Source organism: Limanda limanda, chromosome 22, assembly GCF_963576545.1.
Source record: "Limanda limanda chromosome 22, fLimLim1.1, whole genome shotgun sequence".
Taxonomy (NCBI): domain Eukaryota; kingdom Metazoa; phylum Chordata; class Actinopteri; order Pleuronectiformes; family Pleuronectidae; genus Limanda; species Limanda limanda.
In genome coordinates this window covers 2,518,447-2,541,725 of record NC_083657.1, presented here as the reverse complement: position 1 = coordinate 2,541,725, position 23,279 = coordinate 2,518,447, and the positions used below count along the sequence as shown (strand labels likewise).

Below are 23,279 nucleotides of genomic sequence, written 5' to 3'. Positions count from 1 at the left end.
CACAGACACACACACAAACAAACACCCGCAGGGCCATTGATTTGTGCGCCGTAAGTGCTTTGTGATTGGTCCCGCTGTGCGACAACAACCCTGTTTACCTTGACGGAGGTGTGTGTGTGTGTGTGTGTGTGTGTGTGTGTGTCTGTGTGTGGGCGTCTCCATGTGTGGGTTGCCAACACGTTGTCGCTGTTGTTACGGCACGCTGTGTGTGTGCAGATAGCAGCCGCAGCTTGATAAGCACCCGGGGAACAAGAACGCCGCAGAGCAATTATTCTGAATGATCGGGAGGCGAGACAGGGAGGAGGAGGAGGAGGAGGAGGAGGAGGAGGAGGAGGAGGAGGAGGAGGAGGAGGAGGAGGAGGAGGAAACAGAGGGGGGTAGGTTAGATGAAAAGAGGACATCGAGGGATGAAGGTGACGCAAGGAAAAGCAGCGAGAGAAGGAGACAATCTGGTGGAACGTGGAAAGTTGAAATTGAATAAATGGCAGGAAGAAGAGGGGAAGGGTTGAAGGATGAAGAGTAAACCGCCACAGGGACGGTGTCTGACGAAGAGGAGAGGAATTAGTCCGTGTGTCGATATGAGTGATGAACTCCCCACGTCTCCCTGTGTCCGCCTCTCGTCTTCCCCCTCTTCCATCCCTCCGTCTGCTGCCCCTGCCTCCCCTCCCCTCCCTGTCACTCGCTCCCTCTCTTGTCAGCCGCTCTGATGGAAGATGAATCCGAGCGTGAAGAAGGCCGACGTCGTTGCCGTGAAAAGGAGCAGGGATCAAAAATAATAAAATTCACTGGAAACCCTGACACTCTTGTTTTCTCCAGATTGAAACTGCAGAGATTGGACGTGTCGGGAGGTCGTTTGAGGGAAGCACAGGAGCCTCGGCTCGGACCGGATCATCCCGGGACTCGGGTTGTGGGCGGGAGATGATTTATGTTGTGGATATTAGATATTAAACATCTGTACCTGCACCGAGCTGCTGTCATCATCCATAAGAAACCACAGAAACTCATGTCCATCAGCTGCGGTGACGTGTTTCCTCAAAGATGGATTCTGTCTTGACAGCTGGGACGTACTTGGTCCAGCACACAAACCCTGGCTCCGTCGTACAGATCCTGGCTCAGCTTTCCTATTCCAGTGATGTTTTGCCTCCATCTTTGTTTACAGTCTATTGTCTCTAAGTATTAACCCATTGTGATGCGCTGGTCACCTGACCCCCCCCCTCTCGCTCAGTGTCAGCTGGGATTGGCTCCAGCCTCCTGGGGTTTGGAGCATTCGCAGCCACCATCTAAAGTTTCATTCAAGTACCTCAAACACCCTCCGGCATCTTTGCTTCTTTGCTAGTGTGTGTGTCAGCGTCTTTGAGGTGCATCTTTGAAGCGTATTCAAACGGGAGGACACCAACGTTTCCAAAGGTTTCAAACGCTCCTCACTAGAAAGCAAAACAAGAGCTGGAAGGAGGAAGGGTTTCAGACTTTACTGGGACCCACGGTGTTAATTTGTGTACTCGTGATAAGGATTTAACCTCTTTGCTCTGTAGAGAACTCGTCTGGGAGCTGCTACAAGTACTTTCCCCGTTTTAGCTCTTTTTTGGGACCATTCGGCTGAGTGACAGCGGCCCCACTCTCTCGTTCTCTTGCTCTGTCTTGGTAGTTTCCTCTCTGCCGACAGATGCCAGCTCCGTCTTCCTGTCTCCGCCTTCCTGTCTGTGGTTGGCAGCTTTTTTAAATTCGGTTCATTTTCTGTCTACCTTTGCCCAATTCTCTCTCCCAGTCTCCTCAGCTCGAGTTATCTGCCCTCGTTTCATCACATCTTCTCTGCGTGTAGCTGCTTTCAGACCTGCACTGAAGTAGTACTGTATCATCCAGAGGTGCTGAGCCTGAGAACGCACATGTCCGAGTCAGTTGCTCCAGACATCCTTCTTGAACCTTTCCTGCTAGAGTTAAATGTCCCAGAAAAGATGTCCGAGTCCAAAGAGGGCAGCAGGAAACTGTCCGAGTGAGCGAGTGGTCGTGATGATGAGGTTTCTCACACGTGACGGATCTTTGAGCTCGTTTACTTTCAACCACAGCATGAAACCTGAAAGCAGCTGAGCCATTTCCTGCAGGACTGAGAGATTCCAGCCACATGCACAGTTCTGCACACACACACACACACACACACACACACACATACACACACACGTGCACACATTCAAGAAAATCTCTCTCTATGCAAAAATATTCTATAAGTACAAACACACAGCGTTAGAGCTGCGCTGTCGTTCCTCATGAATCAACCTCTTCCACTTCCGCTGCCTTGTTTGTCGAGTTCAATAAAGCAGACGTGTATTTAAAATGTCGCCTTTATCTTGAACTGCTAAGTCCCACTAATTTACATGGGCTGTAATATTTCCATATGAAACATGACAGTGCCGTGACCGCAGGATTTCTTGGTAACCTAATGTTTTATATTCAGAGTACGTGCAATTGAAAGTGATTTTATTTTATTTCTGTCTTCAAGGTCGTTTTAAAAAGACCTGAAGCTCTGAGAGTTTGTTTAAACATATTAAAGGAACAACACATTTCCTCAACACAGCAGGATGATGGAGGATAATTACAAACTTTAATACTGAAACCAGAGGCGGATGTTATTACCTCCGCCAGCGAGTTTCCATCTGTGTTTGTCTGTTGGTTGTTCGCAAGAGAGCAGCGTCTTTAGTTGGCAGATATTGAGTTGGTGCAAATTTTACTGCAGGTCTGGATTTTGTTGTTTGCTCGTGTGGACGTTCTTTGTCTATCCACACCAGTTCTATATTTAGTCATGAAACGCTCAGTACACATGATGCAGTACGCTCCTTTTACTTTTCTAAATCAGCCGGCCAGCAGGCGTTGTGCGTATCGCTTCGGTAATTGGTCCCACTTGTGCACCTTCATTAAGAAGAGATGTGAGCTTGTTGTTTCAGCTGCACACTTCACCGAGGAGGACTCATCTGCGTTTGTTCGGCTGCTGCTTTAAAAACAACTGGACGGATTTTCACAAACTTTACTGGGAGGAGGTGGAATGAGTCGGGAGAGAAGCTTTAAATGTGGGTGTGGATCGGGATCAGAGGGAATTCTGGGGAATAAAGGCAACACGTATCAATATTTTGAGTTCTCATATCAATTGTTGTGCAATAATGCTTTAAAAGTGATACCATAAAATGGTTTGCCTTTCGGCATTCAATAAATTTGGTTATCAAAATAAAATATTAATATTTAAAATATTAATATTAAATCATAACTTTAATTGGTTAAACTTACCTCGGGGCACCATCCTTCAAAGGAAGGGAAAAGATAGGTAATTTATTGATTAAGTCTCATAAAAGTACTAACTACAAATTTAGAACTCTGATTAACAATTACATTAATAATCAAATTTACCATCTAGATAGTAAGCTAAGTTGAAGGATATGAAATTCTTGACAGTGTAGAGGCTGGCAAAAATTCACTTATGCAACATTAATGAAAGAACATTTGTGAAAAATACAAATTACTACAACGTGCTAACTAAACAAAGATGTGTATGTGAGTGTGTGTGTCTATGTAAATCAGAGTGCTCCCAAGATGGCGGCTGGTCAACCTTAAGAAACAGCCCCCCTCCTTTTGAAGTGGTTTTACGACAGGTAGCGGGTGAAGATTTAATTAGGTGAAGAGATATGTGTGTGTTTGTGTTGGTGCTGTTAGACAAAGGGTGTAGAATGAAATGCAAAGAAAGACTCTGAGGAGCTTTGCAAACTAACATTACTTTAGAATAACTTATAACCAAAGTATCACAACACAAATCAAACTTATAAACACCAAACAGAATAAAATAAACAGTCTTGCTTAGCGTAGTATAATTGTTTAGTAAAGTTGTGTTACCCATCCGAGGAAAAGGGAGAAAGGAAGTTGCAGTTCAGTTCGCAGTTCTGTGAAGTCTCCGGGTTGGTCGTAAGGTTTCTGCCTTCGTGGTTCTGTTGCGCTGTGGGGCTCAGTTTCTGGTTGAAGTTCTCCTGCAGGACATCGAGTCGCTGCTAGGAGTTTGGTAGAGCTTGAAGTGCGAGGAGGTTTCCTTGATGAGATGAGCCGGAAGCTGCACCTTTGCGCTCCTCTCGTAGAGTTGGATGCGAGCTGGAGAAATCAGTGTTCTCCCCTCGGCGAAGCAGGAAGAGAGGCTCGCAGCCCGCCGTCCTCCGACGGATTGAAGAAAGAGAAAGAATCGGGGAAGACCTGGCCTTATATTGGCCCGGTGACCTCACAGGTCATGGGGCCAGACTGACCAATTGGAGTTAACCTTTGTGGCTTTTTCACACCACTGGGTGAAGTTGTCAGGAACAAAGAACCTGCGGCATCCTGGGAGATGGAGTTCCTTGGCTTTCTAGTAGTTCTCCGGAACAAAGGGAACATGTGGTTTCAGGCTTTTGACTACCCATGAAGGCCGAAGAGGAGGGGTTATATTGTAAAGAGAGATAAATTGGCTTGATTTGCTTCCGACATAGCAGGAGGAGAGCGCCCTGCTGGACAAACTAGGCAATGTCACCTTGTATTCATTTCTTTCATGTCTTTTTCTTAATTATGTGAAATAATGAATACATTTCATATCAGAGCAAAGCAGACAACACATATGATGATACATCGATATGTATCCGTGATTGGCCCTCTGACTTATTAGTCAGGCTTTAATTGATGCCACGCCTCCTCCCATTGTTCTCTCCTCTCTGATGAAAGCACCGATTGCTGCCGAGCTCTTCTCAGCTTCAAAGCCGCCCGTCATTAGAGAGCAGAACCGTGTCTCCACTCAACCACACCTGAGAACCTTGAAGAAGAAAGTGCTTTTAATTCATATTTCATCACCTTCCAGAGGCGTCCAGCCGGGTCACTGTAAGTTAACGTGACATCAGGAGGGAGAGAGTGAATTTGTAATAATCCGTCCGCCGTGAAGCCTTTGATCACTTTGTCGAGTCTGGGGAGAGAACTGGAGGCAAAACGTAGCCGAGGTCCCGGCTCCCTCTCGTTCACTTACACTGAATAAACTGCATGAGTTCATTTCTATTAAGTGGATCCAAAGCCAAAGGGACTATTTCTGTCCCTTTTGATCCTATTAAGGTCGAACAATATGGCACAACAATCCCTAACTCTGAGCCCAGAGCACAAGGTTCGATGTGTCTTAGTGTGAAAGAATAAACGCATCTGATCAGATTATTACTTAATTGTTGTTTTGGCTAAAATCAGTAACTCTAGTGCACAGGCTTCGGATTCAATTATAGACTTTAATGACACACTCAAATCAATCAGATTACATACGTCATTTTCTTTGCATTTTAATCGTGTTTATAGAATATGAAAGATTATTTATTTAATTCTTTCCATGTATCTAGCCCTGTGTACCAGAATAAAACCGTAGACAACCATCGATTGTGTCCAGAATTAATGAAAAGCATAGAAAACAGAACAAGGAACTAATCTAAAGCTCAAATGACAAACATCTGCATTCAAATGAATAAATGTAAAAATTAAGTGATTGCACCTTATAAAGATTTCCCTAAAACCATGGAGTACAATGATACTGATTTATTCAGATGTTACGGCTAAGAGATCGTCTCTTGTTTAGATGGAGATTTCGTTCAGCGCCTTGTTGATGTTGGTCGCAGCTCTGATTGCAGTTTTCATAGCTGTCTCGATCCAGGCGTGAGGGAAGCCGGTGTGTTCACCAGCAAAGTGCAGCCTGCCTTCACTTTTAAAGAGCTCCTTAGCGTACTCCAGGTGTTGGTAGGGTGTGAAGAGAGCGAAGGCGCCCAGGCTGTAGGGATCCAAGCTCCACTTCTTCACCACCACCCCTGTGCAGAGAGACCGGACGTCATAGCCGTGGATCGCAGCTAAATCTCTCAGAACCAGCTCTTTCAGGTCCTCGTCACTCGCTCCCAGGAAGAGGAGCGATTCATCAGCCCAGGTGTAAGAGGCCAGGAGGACGCCGATCTTTTCATTTTTGAAACTGTGGTTGGGATAGAAGATAAAACGAGAGGGCCTGTCGGTGATGCTCTTCCCTCCTTCGATGCCGTCTCTCTCCCAGAACTTCTCACTGAAGGTGAGGATGATTTTTGTGGAGCTGCCATAGTGGACCCTCCTCAGGGCCTCCATCTTATTAATGGGGAGAGGTGGCTCAAAGTCAATGAACAGGGCTGCTTTGGCTGTGGTGGTTACCAGGACGAAGTCAGCCTCAAGGTTTGTCAGAAAGGATTGTTTGTCTTTCTGGTACGATATGACGACACCTGTATCTAACCGACTGATACGCTTCACCTTGGAGTTCAGGAGAGCAGGGGCCTTCAGTGTTTTGTGTAAAGCGTTGGGGAGAAGATCGAACCCACCTGTTATTTCATCGTACCTTCAAAAGCAAAGAGACATGAACATGACTGAATTATTGTACGGAGAGTGTGGCAAGTCAACACTATTATTTATTCTGCCTGAGCATCCTGTCTTTGCCTAAGACATTTCCTCAAGTTGTTCTTGACATATCTTGTTCACAAAAACAAGTAAAGAAGAGCTGAGGTGACGTTAGCTGCTTTTAGTGGCCTGATAAATGTATCACAGTTCATAGACAAGATTCTAACCTCTGTTATTCACTATTACTGCTCACACGCCACATCTGTTACTTACTACTTACGTAATACAAATAAGTTAGTTGTTTATTGGATCTTGCCCCTTTGTACGAGACCCTGCATCAGAGAGTTGCAATTCAAACACATACTAATGTTGGGGAGTCTTACTTGGTTATGTCGTTGATGTCGCTGCTGATGTACATCATCTCAGTCAGAGCCATGTCCATGAGGCTGTCTTCGTCAAGCAAGTCTCCGATCATCCTCACGGCTTCTGCGCTCAAATTACCTTCAGTTTTAAGATATTCCTGAAACATTAATCATAAAGGAGACATATTCTGTTCATACTCAGGTTGTTAATTTTAAGTCTTTTTATTGTAAAATGTTTTCATGCTCAGAAAACTTTCCTCAGACTGTCCACTGCTGCAGCTCCTCTTTTCAGTCTCTGTCTGAAACTCTAGATTTAAGCTCCTGTCTCTTTAAGACCCCCCACCTTCCTGAGAAAGCCCAGGCAGCTGGTACCCCTTTTGTGATTGGTCAACAGATTCCAGCTCGTGTAGGAAATGTCAGCTCCTGCTCTCGCTTTACCAGGCTTTGTTAGAGGGCATGTCAGACTATCTACCAGACTACTGACGAGGTGTTTTTATCATAATTACCCTGGTAGTCCCCCCTTTTTCAAAAACTGAACACCTGAATATTTGCTTTATTACATTTGTCAGACTAAGGGAAAATAATTCACACAATGTCTTGTTTCTAACTTTGGGCATATACTGTACATGAAATCACATTGTTATTTACCTTCACAGTGTAGTGGTCGTACTTCTTAAGAGCTTCAGAACAGCCATGTTTGTCCCCATAGTCATTCACCTACAAAAAAGATAAATTACAACGACAGGAACACATATAAGTCACATAACCATCAAACAAAAAGAGAAAACTTATAGTAAACGTAAAACGTAAAGTGTTTACTTTAAATAAATACTGTAAATGTTTAATTTAATGTTTATGTATATAAACAACGTCTAAAACATTTGAATTAGCAAATGTGGCCCAAATGTCCCAAAATAAATATGGGCAGCTTGTATTTTCTGATTACCTAAACCAAGTAAGGTCAAACTTGGAAGAAGCAATAATCAATTTGAAATGTAAAGTATTCTGACCTTATAATGTCAACATATTTATCATAATATAACGTCCTGTAAGAGATTTCACAGGAGTTTGCATCATCTACTGTTGGGGAAGGCCCAGTGATCTGACTTAGAACAATGAGTCATAAAGCGTGAGACTTGCCTAGGGAGACCCCTCACATGAAAAATCCAGCATGGAGCTCTTATCTCCATGTGGCAGCAGATCACTTCCTGGGTCCCCCACTGTAAACCGCCCCTTGGGGCCAAATTCTGATAGTTAATTGGCCGGGGGCCACACTGACCCCTGACCCCTCTTCCCAGGGGGGAGTCACCTGGAACATGACTTAAAAAGGCTGAGCTCCCAGAAACCTTTCTCTTTTTACTCCGATGCTGACGTGACAACGAGACCCCCCCCCGGGGTCTCACTAGTTAACCCAGCAACTTAAGGAGGCAACTAACTCTTTCCTCCGATGCTGACGTTCCCACCAGGCCCTTCCGGGTCTGACCAGAGGTTCCAGCAAACTTAAGGAGGCAATAAGATGTTTGTTTCAATTAATTTCATTCATTTATTCTTTTATCTTAGTCGACGTTTTATTTTGAAAGGACATTTTCCTGTTTTAACCTGAAAAGACCAGACAGGAATCTCACTCGCGAGACGAGTGAGACACGGACTTTACTTTTATTCTTTCTCCACACGATCTACAACGGCTACAAGCAGCCGCACGTTCCTGTGAGGCAGCACGATCTCCGCTGCTACCGAAGAAGACGAAGCCTCATCCCGCCACGGAGCACGACGGATCCGCTCCGGCCCAGCTGCGGTGCTCACGGGAGCCCGCCTGAGAGACTTCAAGCTATTCACTCAACTTCCGGGATATTCGCGCCAACTCGCACGCACCCCACGAAACCATGGTTACAGTAAGAGAGGCTTATGTTGTCTGGGCAGATGTTAGTTTAATACGTAGCATATTGTTTAATATTTGATTGTATTTGTTGCGAGACCGCTGAGTCTCATTGTTTAACCGGCTACTACGAGCCGCTACTTCCGGTTCATTTCCGGGTTTTGTGTTAGTGTTTGAGCGCCGCGAGGAAAGCCTCCAGCCACGCTGTTAACGACTGTGTTAGTCTGCAGTGAGTTTACCGATCAGAAACTCAGCCCACAACGTCCGCTTGGGGCTGAGTGGTTAAATCACTGTTAATCTATCTCTGGCGTATTTTTAAGAGCTTCTTTGAACTCTCCTTGCATGTTTCTCTCTCTCTCTCTCTCCTTCTAAACCGACCTATACACCCGTTCCGATCTGTATTTAGAATACAGTTCATGTAACATAGTTAAATCTATATTTAAAGGGCCTGAACGCATCCAACCCGCCATTTTGAAGCCGAAACTAAGCTAGAACAAAGAACCCCTTTTGTTCTGCCTCCTCCTTGTGTCTCACACGTGGTCCGGCGGCCATTGGAGATTATGCATCTCTAGACCCGCCCTCAATTCTGGCTCTAAATTCATAACGAACCCGCCATTTTGTTTTGTAGTTTTAAGCCTAACATTGTCGGCCTCCATCTTAGATGTGATGTCACTACGTGACTGCGTCATCGCCACGCCCCTTCTTTTTCTCTTTCTCTCGCGCACACACACACACACACACACACACACACACACACACACACACACACACATTGATAGACACAGACAGATACACACACACAGAGACACATAGATGGACCAGAGGTTACATGCGTGTTCTAAATTGTGATAAGCTGCTGTTGTTATCTTTGAAATATGGGAGTTTGTTAAAATGATAAATCATTAAATAACACTAACTTTATTTCACGCACACACACACAGATACACATAGATGAATACATGTGTTTTCTAAATTGTGATAAATGCTGCTGCTGTTGTGATCTTTGAAATATGGGAGTTTGTTAAGATGATGAATCATTAAATAACACTAACTTTATTTCACACACACACACATAGACACATACACACAGAGAGACACTTTGACACAGACACACACACACACACACAGACAGACATACATAGTATTTTCTGAATTGTGATAAGTGCTGCTGCTGTGTTTATCTTTGAAATATCGGAGCTTGTTAAAATGACGAATCATTGAATAACATTATAACATTATTTCCCCTTTTTAATAAATACTTTTGTAATTAAAGTATCTGTAGTCTGTGATTATTTGTGCATAAGTGTGTGAATACAGCTGGATCATGATTGCCTGTGCTCGAACTTAGAAGCCTTCACTGTTTATTAAGTAATCGTTAATATTAAAATATTGACATTATTAATTTGACATTTATCATATGAGACTGATATTTATAGCTTGATATAGTTGGTCCCTGTAACCAGGGTGGTGCCCCTCTACGATAAGTTATGGCCTTATCATTTTTAATTATTTTTAATAAATAATCTTTTATTATTTTAATAATCATATTTCATGATTATTAATAATTAGCCAACGTCAAGTCTACCTACTATTGCACAACACTACTAACGACACTTACCGACTGCTTGACGACGCATTTCTTAGGTTCGATTACTAATAGGACGCAATGTTGACATGAGTCTTAATAGGGCTATGCTCTGTACCTGAATATTCTACTAGCAACTTATGTAAACATCATAATCAAATAAAATGTTTTGCTCAGAATAAGGTCAACCATCGGAATATAGTCGTCTATGTAAACGTAGTCACCGGTGGAACTCTCCAAATGGTTGAGATTTAGAGGAATACATAAATTAAGACAAAATGTATAAATACATATGTAAGACAATCTTTCATCTCATACTTTGGTATTTACTGTATATGAAAGAACACATGATGCTTCCACACCTTCTTCAAAGCTTGTTGTAGCAGCTGGTCGGCCGACTTCCCTTTCTCGTGACCCTCCAGCTTATACCCCAGGATGTCAGGCTCTCTGTTCACTTCAGACGTCCGTTTCTTTATCCCATTGACCAGGTAGAAGGTGTTTTGGTCAGTCATGATGAATTCATTTAGCTTGAGTCCAAGTAATTCCACGTACCAGCGGATGATTCTGTTGAGACATAAGGTTGTGAGCTTCTGCCTGTAGACATTCTGAAGTTTGCAAACATTTGAGCTGAGAATGTAAATGTTGTGCTATCTATACATCACTGAATCACATTTAGCTTAGAGCAAGGTAACGAGCTAATCAAAGTGCAGTCCCAAAACATTACCTGTCCTAGAGTTCTGGAGTTTCTTTAAAGCAACACTTGCTAATTGCAAATTTTTAACCTGAAACCAGCAGCTTGATGAAAGTGAGTCTGATGTGTGAGTGTGAACATGAGAAAGTTTCCTCCTTCTCTCCCTGAGCGTCTGTTCTCTGTAACTCTGGTGAGTGGGTTCCATCTCCTGAGAGAAGAACTGACTGAGAGTCACAAACTGTCACAACCAGCTGCAGTTGAAGAGTGAAGCTGAACTGAGATCAGTTAAAAACACTCTGAAATAATTAAAAATAAGAGTTTATCTCCAATATTCAGTTTTTTTTACGTGCTTTTATTTTGAAAGTGAAGTTCCTGTTTAAACGGACTTACTGTTATGAATCTGTAACTTCACAAAGGAAAAGTTGTATGTTTTACCGACCCTCCGAAGAGGCACAAGCTCTTACGGTGTTGTTTAGGGAAGTTTCAAATAAACTTGAAAACATCAGTTGAAAATCTCGACTGTCTTTCGGGGGATATGCTACAGATAGATAAAGGATAGTTATGGGTACATTATGGGCTTTATTATGAAAGGTTGATGTGTAGTTTCTGTTATAAGCAGGGTGTTGGTTGGAACAGATTTTTTTTTATTTTTTCACCTGAATGCAATATGCTTCCGTAGAAAATTGTTAAGAAATGGAGAAACGGAGTTTGGTGGATTTGTTACAGCAGCAGCTCTTCAGGTTCAAGGAGCAGAGGATCATGGGTAAAATGCAGCGTTCAGTTGTGTTTCAGTCGGAGCTCAACACATTGACACACCTTGTTTTTTCCACGTACACACCCATGTCACCTAAGAAAGAACATAAGCTAGCTGAAGATACGACGAAATAAAATCTCAACAAAAAATAATTTCTACTCACTCATAAGATTTTGGGTTAGTGTTAGATGGGATCCTCATTGCTCCTAAGTCAACGTACCAGTTGTCTTCCTCGTTCCTGTAAGTCTGCACTCGTCCTCCCACACAACCACTAGCTTCTAATATGGTCACCTTGTTCAAACGGGTAAATTACCAGGTTAGATACAAGGCTCTTATTCCTGATTTTATAATAAATGGGTATTTTCTGTCAAAGATATTTTTAGGAAAACAAACGACTCCAAACTCTGGATTATTCGCTACAAAAAGGTCATAAATGTAAAGTGATCAATGAAGTCCGATCTGAAACATAAAGAAACTCAAACAGAAGTGATGTCAAAAACTAGATAATAAATAAAGATAGATGAAGCTTCCTCACTTCCTCCCATTGAACATGAATTAAGCTGAAATATCTCGGATACAGGTACCCGTACCTTGTGTCCTGCGTCCTGCAGCAGATATGCCGCTGTCAGTCCAGCCATGCCAGCTCCAACAATCACAACATGACGTGGCGGGAGAGAGGTCAGCGAGCGCGGGAGGCCGTTCTTTGCTGTCTCCAGCAGCGTTTCATAGTCTGGGTCCTCAAGACTTTTGGCCAGATGTTCCCTGAAGCTGAGAGCAGCAGTCTGAACCTGGTTCCCTGTGAACAGCAGCACACTGAAAACAGCTGGAGACACAAAGACTGAGTGGAAGAGAAAACTCCAGAAGAAGGATTTGAATCCTCTTTCAGTATAAACTTTAACGGACTCAACCGCAGACGGCTTCACAGTTCCTTCTGCTTTATGAGAAAGTAAAAAGTATGGTCCACTTACGGAAAATATTCAAATAAATATGAATAATAATTTACCAAATAAATAAAAGAAACATTGACTTCATGCAAAATACTCACCGAGTTCACACTTAGACACACGTGGATCCATCTTGGTCTGAAAGCTGCAGGAGGAAAAAACATTTAATCCCATTATTGATTGATTGAAAGACAGACATATTTGATTTTTGAAAACTTTATTTTCAAAAATTATACTAAACTACTGTCCACGCTTCAGAACAATACTAAAACCTACCTATAAAGTCATGTTATATATTAAATATTAAATATTAAAAACATCTCCTATTACTATCCTACTCTACGTCTCACCAAACTGTCTAAAAACATTCTGCAGTGTATTAAACAAGTAAACAGAGTCTTTTACATTCATAAAAAGCATTGAAAACCGTCTCTGCTTCTCCACAAAAAGGGCAAATTCACTTGACTTTTGGGATGATGATGGATATAAAACTGTTAACCGCGATGGCTCCGTATAAAATCCTCCACTGCAGGTCACCAGATCCAGTCTCCTCCTCCACACCGGGTCAGGCCTCACATCCAGCTTGCTTCTGCTCAGGGTTAAAACACAACATCCATATATGGCTCTTCCTTTGGCTGTGTACAGGTCCACTTGTTTCCAGTCATTTTTATTTAAAAAAGGTCCAGATTTGGATTAAAACCCAACTCCGGAAAGGGGTCGCTGTCATCAGGGGTTTCCGTTCCAGCAGAGTGTTCCCTCAGCATCTTCACCTCCTCGTCTGCGAGTCTTTTAATCCACTCGTTCACAAAGTGTTCTTCCTGTCGCCCGGACCTCTGCCCGATGAGGGACGCCACCGCCGGGATGCTGGTGAGTCCAGGACCTGCTGCATGGACCATCGTCCTCAGGGTCCCAGCTCCGGTGGTGCACAGCATGCTGGTGAGGCCTGGTACTGCTCTGGACATCCAGCCTGGCTCCGTTGATCAGCGGCTCTTCTTTCTTCATCATCATCATCATCATTATTTTTTTGCTGTCTGATTTTCTGAACAATCTTCCTTAGTCTGTGATCTCCTGCTCAGTGAAACCTCCTCTGCCTTTACTGCTCATGTGCAGCCGGGCAGAGTTTGAAAACTGTTCTTTATCAGAGAAGTATTCCTCTATTTTCAACCCCTTCATGTTTTTTGTTTTTTGGAGAAACACTTTCATCTTCGCAGCACTGTATCTTCTTGTGCTCTTCTGGCTTCCTGCCCTGAAGTCAGATGAATCAGTGTCAGCAGAGTCGGTCTCTGTGCTGGACTCTCCTTTCTTCACTGTCCCTTTTTTAGCTTTTGAGCTTCCTTGTTTGCTCCAGGTCTTCCTTTTTAGACGAGGAACTTTAAGCACCTCTTCATCTCTCTCCATGTCTATATCGCTAACTTGGTCCTGTAGGACCCCGCCTGCCTCCTCCTGTTCCCCTTCGTCTCCCTGATCTGCCTGTTGGACCCCCCCTGTCCCCTCCTGCCTTTTCTTACTCTCCTTATCTTCCTTTGGGACCTCTCCTGTCCCCTCCTCACACACCTTAACTTCCTTTGGGACCTCTCCTGTCCCCTCCTCACTCACCTGACCCTCCTGTTGGACTCCACTTGTCCCCTCCTGTCCCCTCCTCACTCGCCTGTCCCTCCTGTTGGACTCCACTTGTCCCCTCCTGTCCCCTCCTCACTCGCCTGTCCCTCCTGCTGGACACCCCCTGTCCCCTCCTGTTGTTCCTCAGTGTCAGCTGTCTTATTTCTCTGAGGACACCCTTTTGCTTGGTGCCCTTCTCTCCCACAGCTAAAACACTTTGTATTATTAGATGTTACAAAAATCACATAGTCAAACTCATCCACTCTGATTTTGACCACCAGACTCAGGTCCTCAGTCCTGTTGTTCAGAATCATAAATAGATGTCTTCTGTGGGACACCACGTGTTTTAACAGAGGGGACTTACATCCCGAGGACACTTTCTTTACCTGAGACATTACCTTCCCGTGTCTCGATAGTTCTTTTAACAAAGTCTCATCTCTGATAAACGGGGGGACATTGGACAGCGTCACTTTTACCGCTGGTGTGGCGAGAGGCAGAACAGACACGAACGTGTCTTTCACTTTAATCCCGTTCGCCACCACCGTGTTCACCTTCTCTACGCTATCCAGGAAAATGACAACCGCGTTGTTCATCCTCGCAGCGGACTTCACGCTGCTGTTGCCGACCACCCTCCCCACGGCCAGGCTGCACTCCTCCACGGAGCACGGGAACGCCGGAGCGATCACTCACAAACACACACACACCACCTAGCACCTCCTCCATGTACACCGCAACACCACAACCACTATAAACCGACAATACACTATATAACTATAAACAGAATTACCAAGAAGTAGAACAAAATCGCACAAACACCTCATTTACCGTCACCAGCTCTCAGCTCACACACACTCCACCATTCTCCAGAGAGAGAGAGAGAGAGAGAGAGAGAGACAGAGACACAGACACAGACAGACAGACAGACAGACAGATAGAGACACAGAGAAGGAGAGACAGACAGACAGACAGATAAGTTAAAGATGTTAAGTTCCTTTTCAATCATCAGTAGCAGTCAGTAGAGAAACTCCTCTTTCTCACCTGTTGAACAAACAGAGTCTGTGACCTGAGGAGGACTCATGTCTCTTTTACACAGAATCGGTGCTCTCGTCTGATTGGACAACATGACAGGAGGTAAATAAACGACTCAGGGGAAAATTCCAAATCTTATCTGAGTAATTGGACATAGAGGGCAAAGATGAGGGCAAACATGTGATACCTTATCATAAACAGAAACTGCTTTGAGGAAATAGAAGTAGTGTTAAACATTAACAGATACTTCTATGTGATCCGTGTCATTGTGAAATAATCAGATCATTAAACCTGTTGATTTCATGTAGATTTCATTAATTTCTTGACGGTCTTGATTACAAACACTCTGGTCAACAGGGGACACACGACAAGTGGCAGGCTCAACTTCTGTGGTCCATCAGATCCAGTTAGAGGACTGTGATGGAAATCTGGAAATACAAGAGGCTGCATTTCCACATTTGTCTTTGAGTATTTTATCAGGAGCTTTCTGCAGAAAGGATGAACACAGAGAGTCACAGGGATCTCAGGGTGAAGATGGAGAACAGTCAAATGCAAACATCTTATTAAGGACAACTAAGGCTGTTGTCTGAGCCAGTTCAGACTGGTTCTGTAGGCCCAGTTTGAGACAGGAGATAAGAATCAAGAAACTACTCTGTATAAGTTTCTATTTAAGATAGAGCAGATAGAAAATAATTAATCGGAAGCTCATAAAAGATTCAGCCAGGAATATAAAAGTACAAAATGTAGTGTTGGTGGAATGTGTCTGTTTGTACAAAGTAACGTCCTCGTGGTTCAAACATTATATCGACGGAGTGAAGACTGCAGCTTCTTCTGCCGGCACATCGAGTAGAGTTACAAGCCTCAGAAACCACAACTTAACAGCACCTCAGATTAGAGGCAACGAAAATCCTCCATAGAGTTCAAGAAGCAGACACATCTCAACATCAGCTGTCCAGGGGAGACTGCTTGAATCAGGCCTTCATGGTCGAATTCCTGCAAAGAAGCTGTGATGGGAATTTTGTTTTAATTCCCTGATGAGGAAATATACCATCAGAGTGATAAATTCAATAATATCAAAGTATTTAATTAATGGTCAAGAAAACAATTTACAGAGAATAGAGTTGAGCACAAACAGAGTTTCTGAGTGAACACTTGGCCACCACTGCAGGTATTGAAGGTCTGACGATTTGGATGAGAGGAAGGCTGTCTTAAATACACAATCTGACGTAACTACATCATCGGCCCACACCATGCGAACATCACAAGTTCAGTGGTTGGAACTAGGGCTGATTTGGGGAAATAATCTAATTTCAATTTTTTTCCCCAATATTGCGATTGCGATTTAATATGCGATTTTTTTATTTGATCCAATTTTTTTTCCCCAACAAAACGTAATGAATGATTTAAATATGACCAACACAATATTAGATACATTTAGTGTTAAATAATATTTAAAATTATAGGTGTCTTACTGCTCCCAAGTCAGAAACATTTCACACAACTGAAACATAGAATTTGCCTCTACTATACTTTGAAAATATTTTGTAAAATCAAAGTAAATAAAGTTATAAATAAAAAACGGAGAAATGCACAGGCCACAAAGTCAAACAGTACAACTGCATGTATGAACAGTTTCCTGAAGTTAATGAAATGGTCCCACTCCTCAAACTTTGGTTTTTAACCCTTTCAAACACAAGTCACGTAACAGACAGAGTGTGTGTGTGTGTGTGTGTGTGTGTGTGTGTGTGTGTGTGTGTGTGTGTGTGTGTGTGTGTGTGTGTGTGTGTGTGTGTGTGTGTGTGTGTGTGTGTGTGTGTGTGTGTGTGTGTGTGTGTGTGTGTGTGTGTGTGTGTGTGTGTGTGTGTGTGTGTGTGTGTGTGTGTGTGTGTGTGTGTGTGTGTGTGTGTGTGTGTGTGTGTGTGTGGAGCCACAACACAGCAGACATGAGGCGGTGTAAAGCCTTGAGCATCCCGTTCATGTCCGGGTGGTCGTGCAGCGGTACGGAGGCGCCGGGCCTCAGCGGGAACACCTCCATGCTGAACACCTCCGTCCCGCAGATGTGCGTGTAGGGGACCGGGGGGGCTCTGGAGCCCCGCCGCCCCGGAGCTCGGCTTGCTTTTCCGGGGAGCGATTTTCAGGTCCGCCGCCGGCAGCGCGGTCACCAGCGAGATGAGCTCGCTCTGTGTTTGCGCCACGTAGGTGACGCAGGCCTGCTTCAGGAGTTGTGTTGTCCCGCGGCATTCTGGCTGCGGGTGCGGACGGCAGCCCGGTGCGCTACTCTCGTTCGCACGTGATAATCGCGCACGTTGCGATTAGGAAATCGCGTTTTATCATATCGCGATTAAATCGCAAACGCAATTAATCGTTCAGCCCTAGTTGGAACCTATCAGAAAAGAGGCAACAGTCATCCTCCTCTCCTGAGGGAATAGACATTTAGAACATCAAATAGTCTCAAGTTCATCCATGGCCAAACAAACAGACATCTACTGGTATCAGGCCGACGCAAACATTACTTAGGTTTTATAACGATGTTCTTTCCGTCACTATACCTGTACTTTGAGCATAGCTATGTGAACAACATGTTTATGTTACATTTCTAAAGAGAACAATTATATTTAATAATTTCCATGACAGAAGCCACGACTGAGGAAGAACAAGAAGAAGAAGAAGAGACTTGCTTTGGCCAAGAAACACAAGGAATGGACATTAAACCAGTGGAAATCTGTACTTTGGTCTGATGAGTCCAGATTTGAGATTCATGAAAAGTATCAAACATCTTCTTTGGTCCGGACCTCTGGACTTCTCAGGTCAGTCTGAACCCAAATACCAGGTGTGAAAGGTTCCTCAGACCGAAGGAGGAGGTCATTGATGGTTGATCATTTATACTTTATTAAAGCACTTGTTTATAATCTCTCCAGTTCAGTGTGAAAACTTTTTATATGAACTTGTTAAACTACCATTGACTTAAAGGTTGTTGTTGTGCAATAATGCTTGGGCAGTTGAGCCCAGAGCAGAAGGTTTGATGTGTCTTAGTGTGAGTCCGATCAGATTATTACTTAATTGTTGTTTTCGCTAAAATCAGTAACTCAAGTGCACAGGCTTCGGATTCAATTATAGACTTTATTGACACACTCAAATCAATCAGATTACATACGTAATTTTCTTTGCATTTTAACAGTGTTTATAGAATATGAAAGATACAATTTGAACAGTTAAAATCTTTCCGTGTATGTAGCCCTGTGTACCAGAATAAAACCGTAGACAACCATCGATTGGGTCCAGAATTAATGAAAAGCATAGAAAACAGAACAAGGCACTAATCTCAAGCTCAAATGTCAAACATCTGCATTCAAATGAATAAATGTAAAAATTAAATGATTTCAGATATTACGGCTCAGAGATTGTCTCTTGTTTAGGTGGAGACATGGAGCAGCGCCTTGTTGATGTTGGTCGCAGCTCTGATTGCAGTTTTCATAGCTGTCTCGATCCAGGCGTGAGGGAAGCCGGTGTGTTCACCAGCAAAGTGAAGCCTGCCTTCACTTTTAAAGAGCTCCTTAGCGTGCTCCAGGTGTTGGTAGGGTGTGAAGAGAGCGAAGGCGCCCAGGCTGTAGGGATCCAAGCTCCACTTCTTCACCACCACCCCTGTGCAGAGAGAACGGACGTGGTCGCCGTGGATCGCAGCTAAATCTCCCAGAACCAGCTCTTTCAGGTCTTCGTCAGTCGCTCCCAGGAACAGAAGCGAATCTTCAGCCCAGGTGTAAGAGGCCAGGAGGACGCCGATGTCCTTGTTTATGAAACTGTGGCTGGGATAGTAGATAAAACGAGAGGGCCTGTCGGTGACGCTCTTTCCTCCTTCGATGCCGTCTCTCTCCCAGAACTTCTCACTGAAGGTGAGGATGACTTTTGTGGAGCTGCCATAGTGGACCGCCCTCAAGGCCTCCATCTTATTAACGGGGAGAGGTGGCTCAAAGTCAATGAACAGGGCTGCTTTGGCTGTGGTGGTTACCAGGACGATGTCAGCCTCAAGGTCGGTCAGAAAGGATTGTTTGTCTTTCTTGTACGATATGACGACACCTGTATCTGACTGACTGATACGCTTCACCTTGCAGTTCAGAAGAGCAGGGGCCTCCAGTGTTTTGTGTAAAGCGTTGGGGAGAAGATCCAACCCACCTGTTATTTCATCGTACCTGCAAAAGCAAAGAGACATGTTCTCATTTGAGCATGAAATGACATTTCCTCACGTTCTTCTTGACATATCTTGTTCACAAAAACATAACAAGGACGAGTTGAGGTGATGTTAGCTGCTTTCAGTGGCCTAATAAATGTATCACTGTTCATAGGCAAGATTCTAACCTTTGCTATTCACTATTACTGCTCACACACCAACTTCTGTTACTTTCTACTTACTTAATACAAACAAGTACTAATAAATGAGTTGTTTAATGGATCTTGCCCATTTCTACGAGACCTTGCATCAGAGAGTTGCATTTCAAACACACACTAATGTTGGTGAGTCTCACTTGGTGTTGTCGCTGACGTCGCTGTTGAGGTAAATCATCTCAGTCAGAGCCATGTGCATGAGGCTGTCTTCGTTGAGCAAGTCTCCGAGCATCCTCACGGCTTCTGCGCTCAAACCACCTTCCTTTTTAAGATATCTCTGTAAAAAAGTAAACGTTAATCTTAAAGGAGACATATTCTGTTTATATTCAGGTTGATCATTTTAATGAGTTATTACTGTCAAATGTTTTCATGCTCAAATGTAAAGAAAACATTCCTCAGACTGTCCACTGCTGCACCTCCTTTTCAGCCGCTGCCTCTAACACTAGGTTTTAGCTCCTGTCTCTTTAAGACCCCCCTCCTCCCTCCTGATAAAGCCCAGGCAGCTGGTACCCTCTTTGTGATTGGTCGACCGATACCAGCTTGTGTAGGAAATGTCAGCTCCTGCTCTCGCTTTACCAGGCTTTGTTAGAGGGCATGTCAGACTATCTACTGATTTTTCTCATAATTACCTAGCTAGTCCACCCTTTTTCAAAAACTGAACACCCAAATATTTGTTTTATTACGTGTTTCTAACTTTGGGCATTTACATGAAATCACATTGTGCTTTACCTTCACAGAGTAGTGGTCGTACTTCTTAAGAGTTTCAGAACAGCCGTGTTTCGCCACGTAGTCATACACCTACAAAAAAGATAAATTACAATGACAGGTACACATTTAAGTCACATAACCATCAAACAAGAAATGAAAATGTGTTTTATATTCAGGTGTATCCTTGAAATAAATACTGTAAATGTATAATCTGGTATTTGGTATTAACTGTATACGAAAGAACACATGATGCTTCCACACCTTCTTCAAAGCTTGTTCTAGCAGCTCTTTGGCCGACCTCCCTTTCTCGTGATCCTCCAGGTTATACCCCATGTTGTCAGGGTCTGCTTTCATTTCAAACGTCCGTTTCTTTATCCCATTGACCAGGTAGAAGGTTTTGGGGTGAGTCATGATGAATTCATTTAGCTTGAGTCCGAAATATTCAATGTACCAGCGGATGATTCTGTTGAGACACAAGGTCTGTTCTCAAAATTTTCTACGTACACACACCCATGTTAGCTAAGAAAGAAAATTAGCTAGCTAAAGATACCACGAAATAAAATCTCAACAAAAAACATTCTACTCACCTATGATTCGATGGGATCCTCATTGCTCCCAATTCAATGAACCAACCGTCGTTTTCATTCCTGTACGTCTCCACTCGTCCTCCCACACGACCACTAGCTTCTAATATGGTCACCTTGTTCAAACGGGTAAATTACCAGGTTAGACATAAGGATCTTATTCCTCAATTTATAATAAATGAGTATTTTCTGTCAAAAAATATATTGTTAAAAAAGATTAGAAATTATCAATGAAGTCAGGTCTAAAACATAAAGAAACTCAAACACAAGTAATGTCGTCAAGAACGAGATAATAAATAAAGATAGATGAAGCTTCCTCACTTCCTCCCACTGAAAAAAAATTAAGCTGAAATATCTCGGATACGGGAGTTGGTCCAGTGGTTCCCTCCTTAACTTATCATACAAAACACCCAACATATTACAGCACGGGACCAGCAGGTGGCAGACCTTAATTCAGGTGGTATGTTCGGGATTGTTTCAGTGTGTGTCTGCCCCTAGTGGTCAACACAAGAATCTCAGCAGGTTTAAGTGATGGACCTGCTGAATGTACCTTGTGTCCTGCGTCCTGCAGCAGCTTTGCCGCCGTCAGTCCAGCCATGCCAGCTCCAACAATCACAACGTGACGTGGCAGGGCACAGTAAAGCGGTGGGAAGCCGTTCTTTGCTGTCTCCAGCAGCGTTTCATAGTCTGCGTCCTCCAGACAATCGGACAGATGTTCCCTGAAGCTGAGAGCAGCAGTCTTAACCTGGTTCCCTGTGAACAGCAGCACATTGAAAACATCTGGGGACACAAAGACTGACTGGAAGAGAAAACTCCAGAAGAAGGATTTGAACCCTCTTTTAGTATAAACTTTAACGGACTCAACCGCAGACGGCTTCACATTTCCTTCTGTTTTATTAGACAGGAAATTATTCAAATAAATATGAATAATAATTTACTTTATCCATATGAAAGAAACATTGACTTAATGCAAAATACTCACCGAGTTCACTCTTCGACACATGTGGATCCATTTTGGTCTGAAAGGCTGCAGGAGAAAAAAACATTTAATCCCAATGACTGATTGATTTATTGAAAGACAGAGTGACAGAGAGACAGACAGAGAGGACGTAGGACACAGACAGACAGAGAGGACGTAGGACACCCAGACAGACAGACAGACAGATAGAAACAGACAGAGACAGAGAGAGAGAGAGAGACAGACAGACAGACAGAGAGGACGTAGGACACAGAAACAGACAGACAGACAGTCAGTAGCAGTCAGTAGAGAAACTCCTCTTTCTCACCTGTTGAACAAACTGAGTCTGTGACCTGAGGAGGACTCATGTGTCTTTTATACAGAATCGGTGCTCTCATCTGATTGGACAACATGACAGGAGGTAAATAAGCGACTTTCAGGAGAAAATTACTAATCTTATCTCAGTAACAGGACACCTTATCAAACGCAAACTGCTTTGTGGATATAGAAGTAGTGTTGAACATTAACAGATACTTTCATGTGATCCGTGTCATTGTGAAATAGTCAGAACATTAAACCTGTTGATTTCATGTAGATTTCATTAATTTCCAGACGGTCTTGATTATAAACCCTCTGGTCATGTGAGCAAGGATGTTAAAGATGGACGGTCTCACAGGGGACACATGTTAAGAGGCTGGTGTTTCACCGTTCTGCGCATGTTGAACTGAAAAAAAAAAAAGTGACTCAACTTCTGTGGCCCATCAGATCCAGTTAGAGTACTGTGATGGAAATCTGAAAATACAAGAGGCTGCATTTCCACATTTGTCTTTGAGTATTTTATCAGGAGCTTTCTGCAGAAAGGATGAACACAGAGAGTCACAGGGATCTCAGGGTGAAGATGGAGAACAGTCAAATGCAAACATCTTATTAAGGACAACTAAGGCTGTTGTCTGAGCCAGTTCAGATTCAGGTTCTGTAGGCACAGTTTGAGACAGGAGATAAGAAACAGGAAACTATAAACTAAACTGTATAAGTTACCATTTACGATAGAGCAGATAATAAGTAAACGGAAGCTCATAAAAGATTCAGCCAGGAATATAAAAAGTACAAAATGTAGTTTTCCTCGACTGACAGTGTTGGTGGAATGTGTCTGTTTGTACAAATGAACGTCCTCGTGGTTCAAACATTATATCGATGGAGGTGAAGACTTCTTCTTCTTCTTCTTCTTCTTCTTCTTCTTCTTCTTCTTCTTCTTCTTCTTCTTCTTCTTCTTCTTCTTCTTCTTCTTCTTCTTCTTCTTCTTCTTCTATTGTTCAGGGCTGTAGCTCAAAGCCAGAATGCATCCTAGGCAGCATCAAAGAAGTGGACGTTAACTTCATCTAGGTTTAAACTAATTAATCAGACTAGGAAGTTTGAAGTGCCTGTCACTCCGGTCAT

General features: G+C 43.3%; 2 protein-coding genes across 2 annotated transcripts; both read right to left on the bottom strand.

The window, feature by feature from the left end:
• Positions 1-5,598: 5,598 nt before the first annotated feature.
• LOC132996268 (L-amino-acid oxidase-like) lies at positions 5,599-12,716 on the bottom strand. Its single transcript, XM_061066611.1, has 7 exons — positions 12,686-12,716; positions 12,231-12,436; positions 11,804-11,931; positions 10,558-10,759; positions 7,383-7,451; positions 6,756-6,892; positions 5,599-6,373 (listed from the first exon to the last, which is right to left on the bottom strand). The coding sequence occupies exons 1-7, from the start codon at positions 12,714-12,716 to the stop codon at positions 5,599-5,601; spliced, it is 1,548 nt and encodes a 515-aa protein (XP_060922594.1).
• Positions 12,717-18,622: 5,906 nt separating this feature from the next.
• Positions 18,623-21,908, bottom strand: LOC132996119 (L-amino-acid oxidase-like). Its single transcript, XM_061066442.1, has 7 exons — positions 21,867-21,908; positions 21,435-21,637; positions 20,888-21,000; positions 20,562-20,763; positions 20,322-20,390; positions 19,733-19,869; positions 18,623-19,399 (listed from the first exon to the last, which is right to left on the bottom strand). The coding sequence occupies exons 1-7, from the start codon at positions 21,895-21,897 to the stop codon at positions 18,625-18,627; spliced, it is 1,530 nt and encodes a 509-aa protein (XP_060922425.1). The 5' UTR covers positions 21,898-21,908; the 3' UTR covers positions 18,623-18,624.
• Between the last annotated feature and the right edge of the window lie 1,371 nt (positions 21,909-23,279).

Excerpts from the sequence above, each read along its gene's own strand:
- LOC132996268 (XM_061066611.1), bottom strand. The coding sequence starts at position 12,716 with ATGGATCCACGTGTGTCTAAGTGTGAACTCG. Across the intron at positions 11,932-12,230 it reads TGCAGGACGCAGGACACAAG|GTGACCATATTAGAAGCTAG; the intron begins GTACGGGTACCT and ends CGTTTGAACAAG. Across the intron at positions 7,452-10,557 it reads TACAACAAGCTTTGAAGAAG|GTGAATGACTATGGGGACAA; the intron begins GTGTGGAAGCAT and ends TCTTTTTTGTAG.
- LOC132996119 (XM_061066442.1), bottom strand. The coding sequence starts at position 21,897 with ATGGATCCACATGTGTCGAAGAGTGAACTCG. Across the intron at positions 19,870-20,321 it reads ACGACCACTACTCTGTGAAG|AGATATCTTAAAAAGGAAGG; the intron begins GTAAAGCACAAT and ends ACTTTTTTACAG. Across the intron at positions 19,400-19,732 it reads GACGTCAGCGACAACACCAA|GTACGATGAAATAACAGGTG; the intron begins GTGAGACTCACC and ends TTGCTTTTGCAG.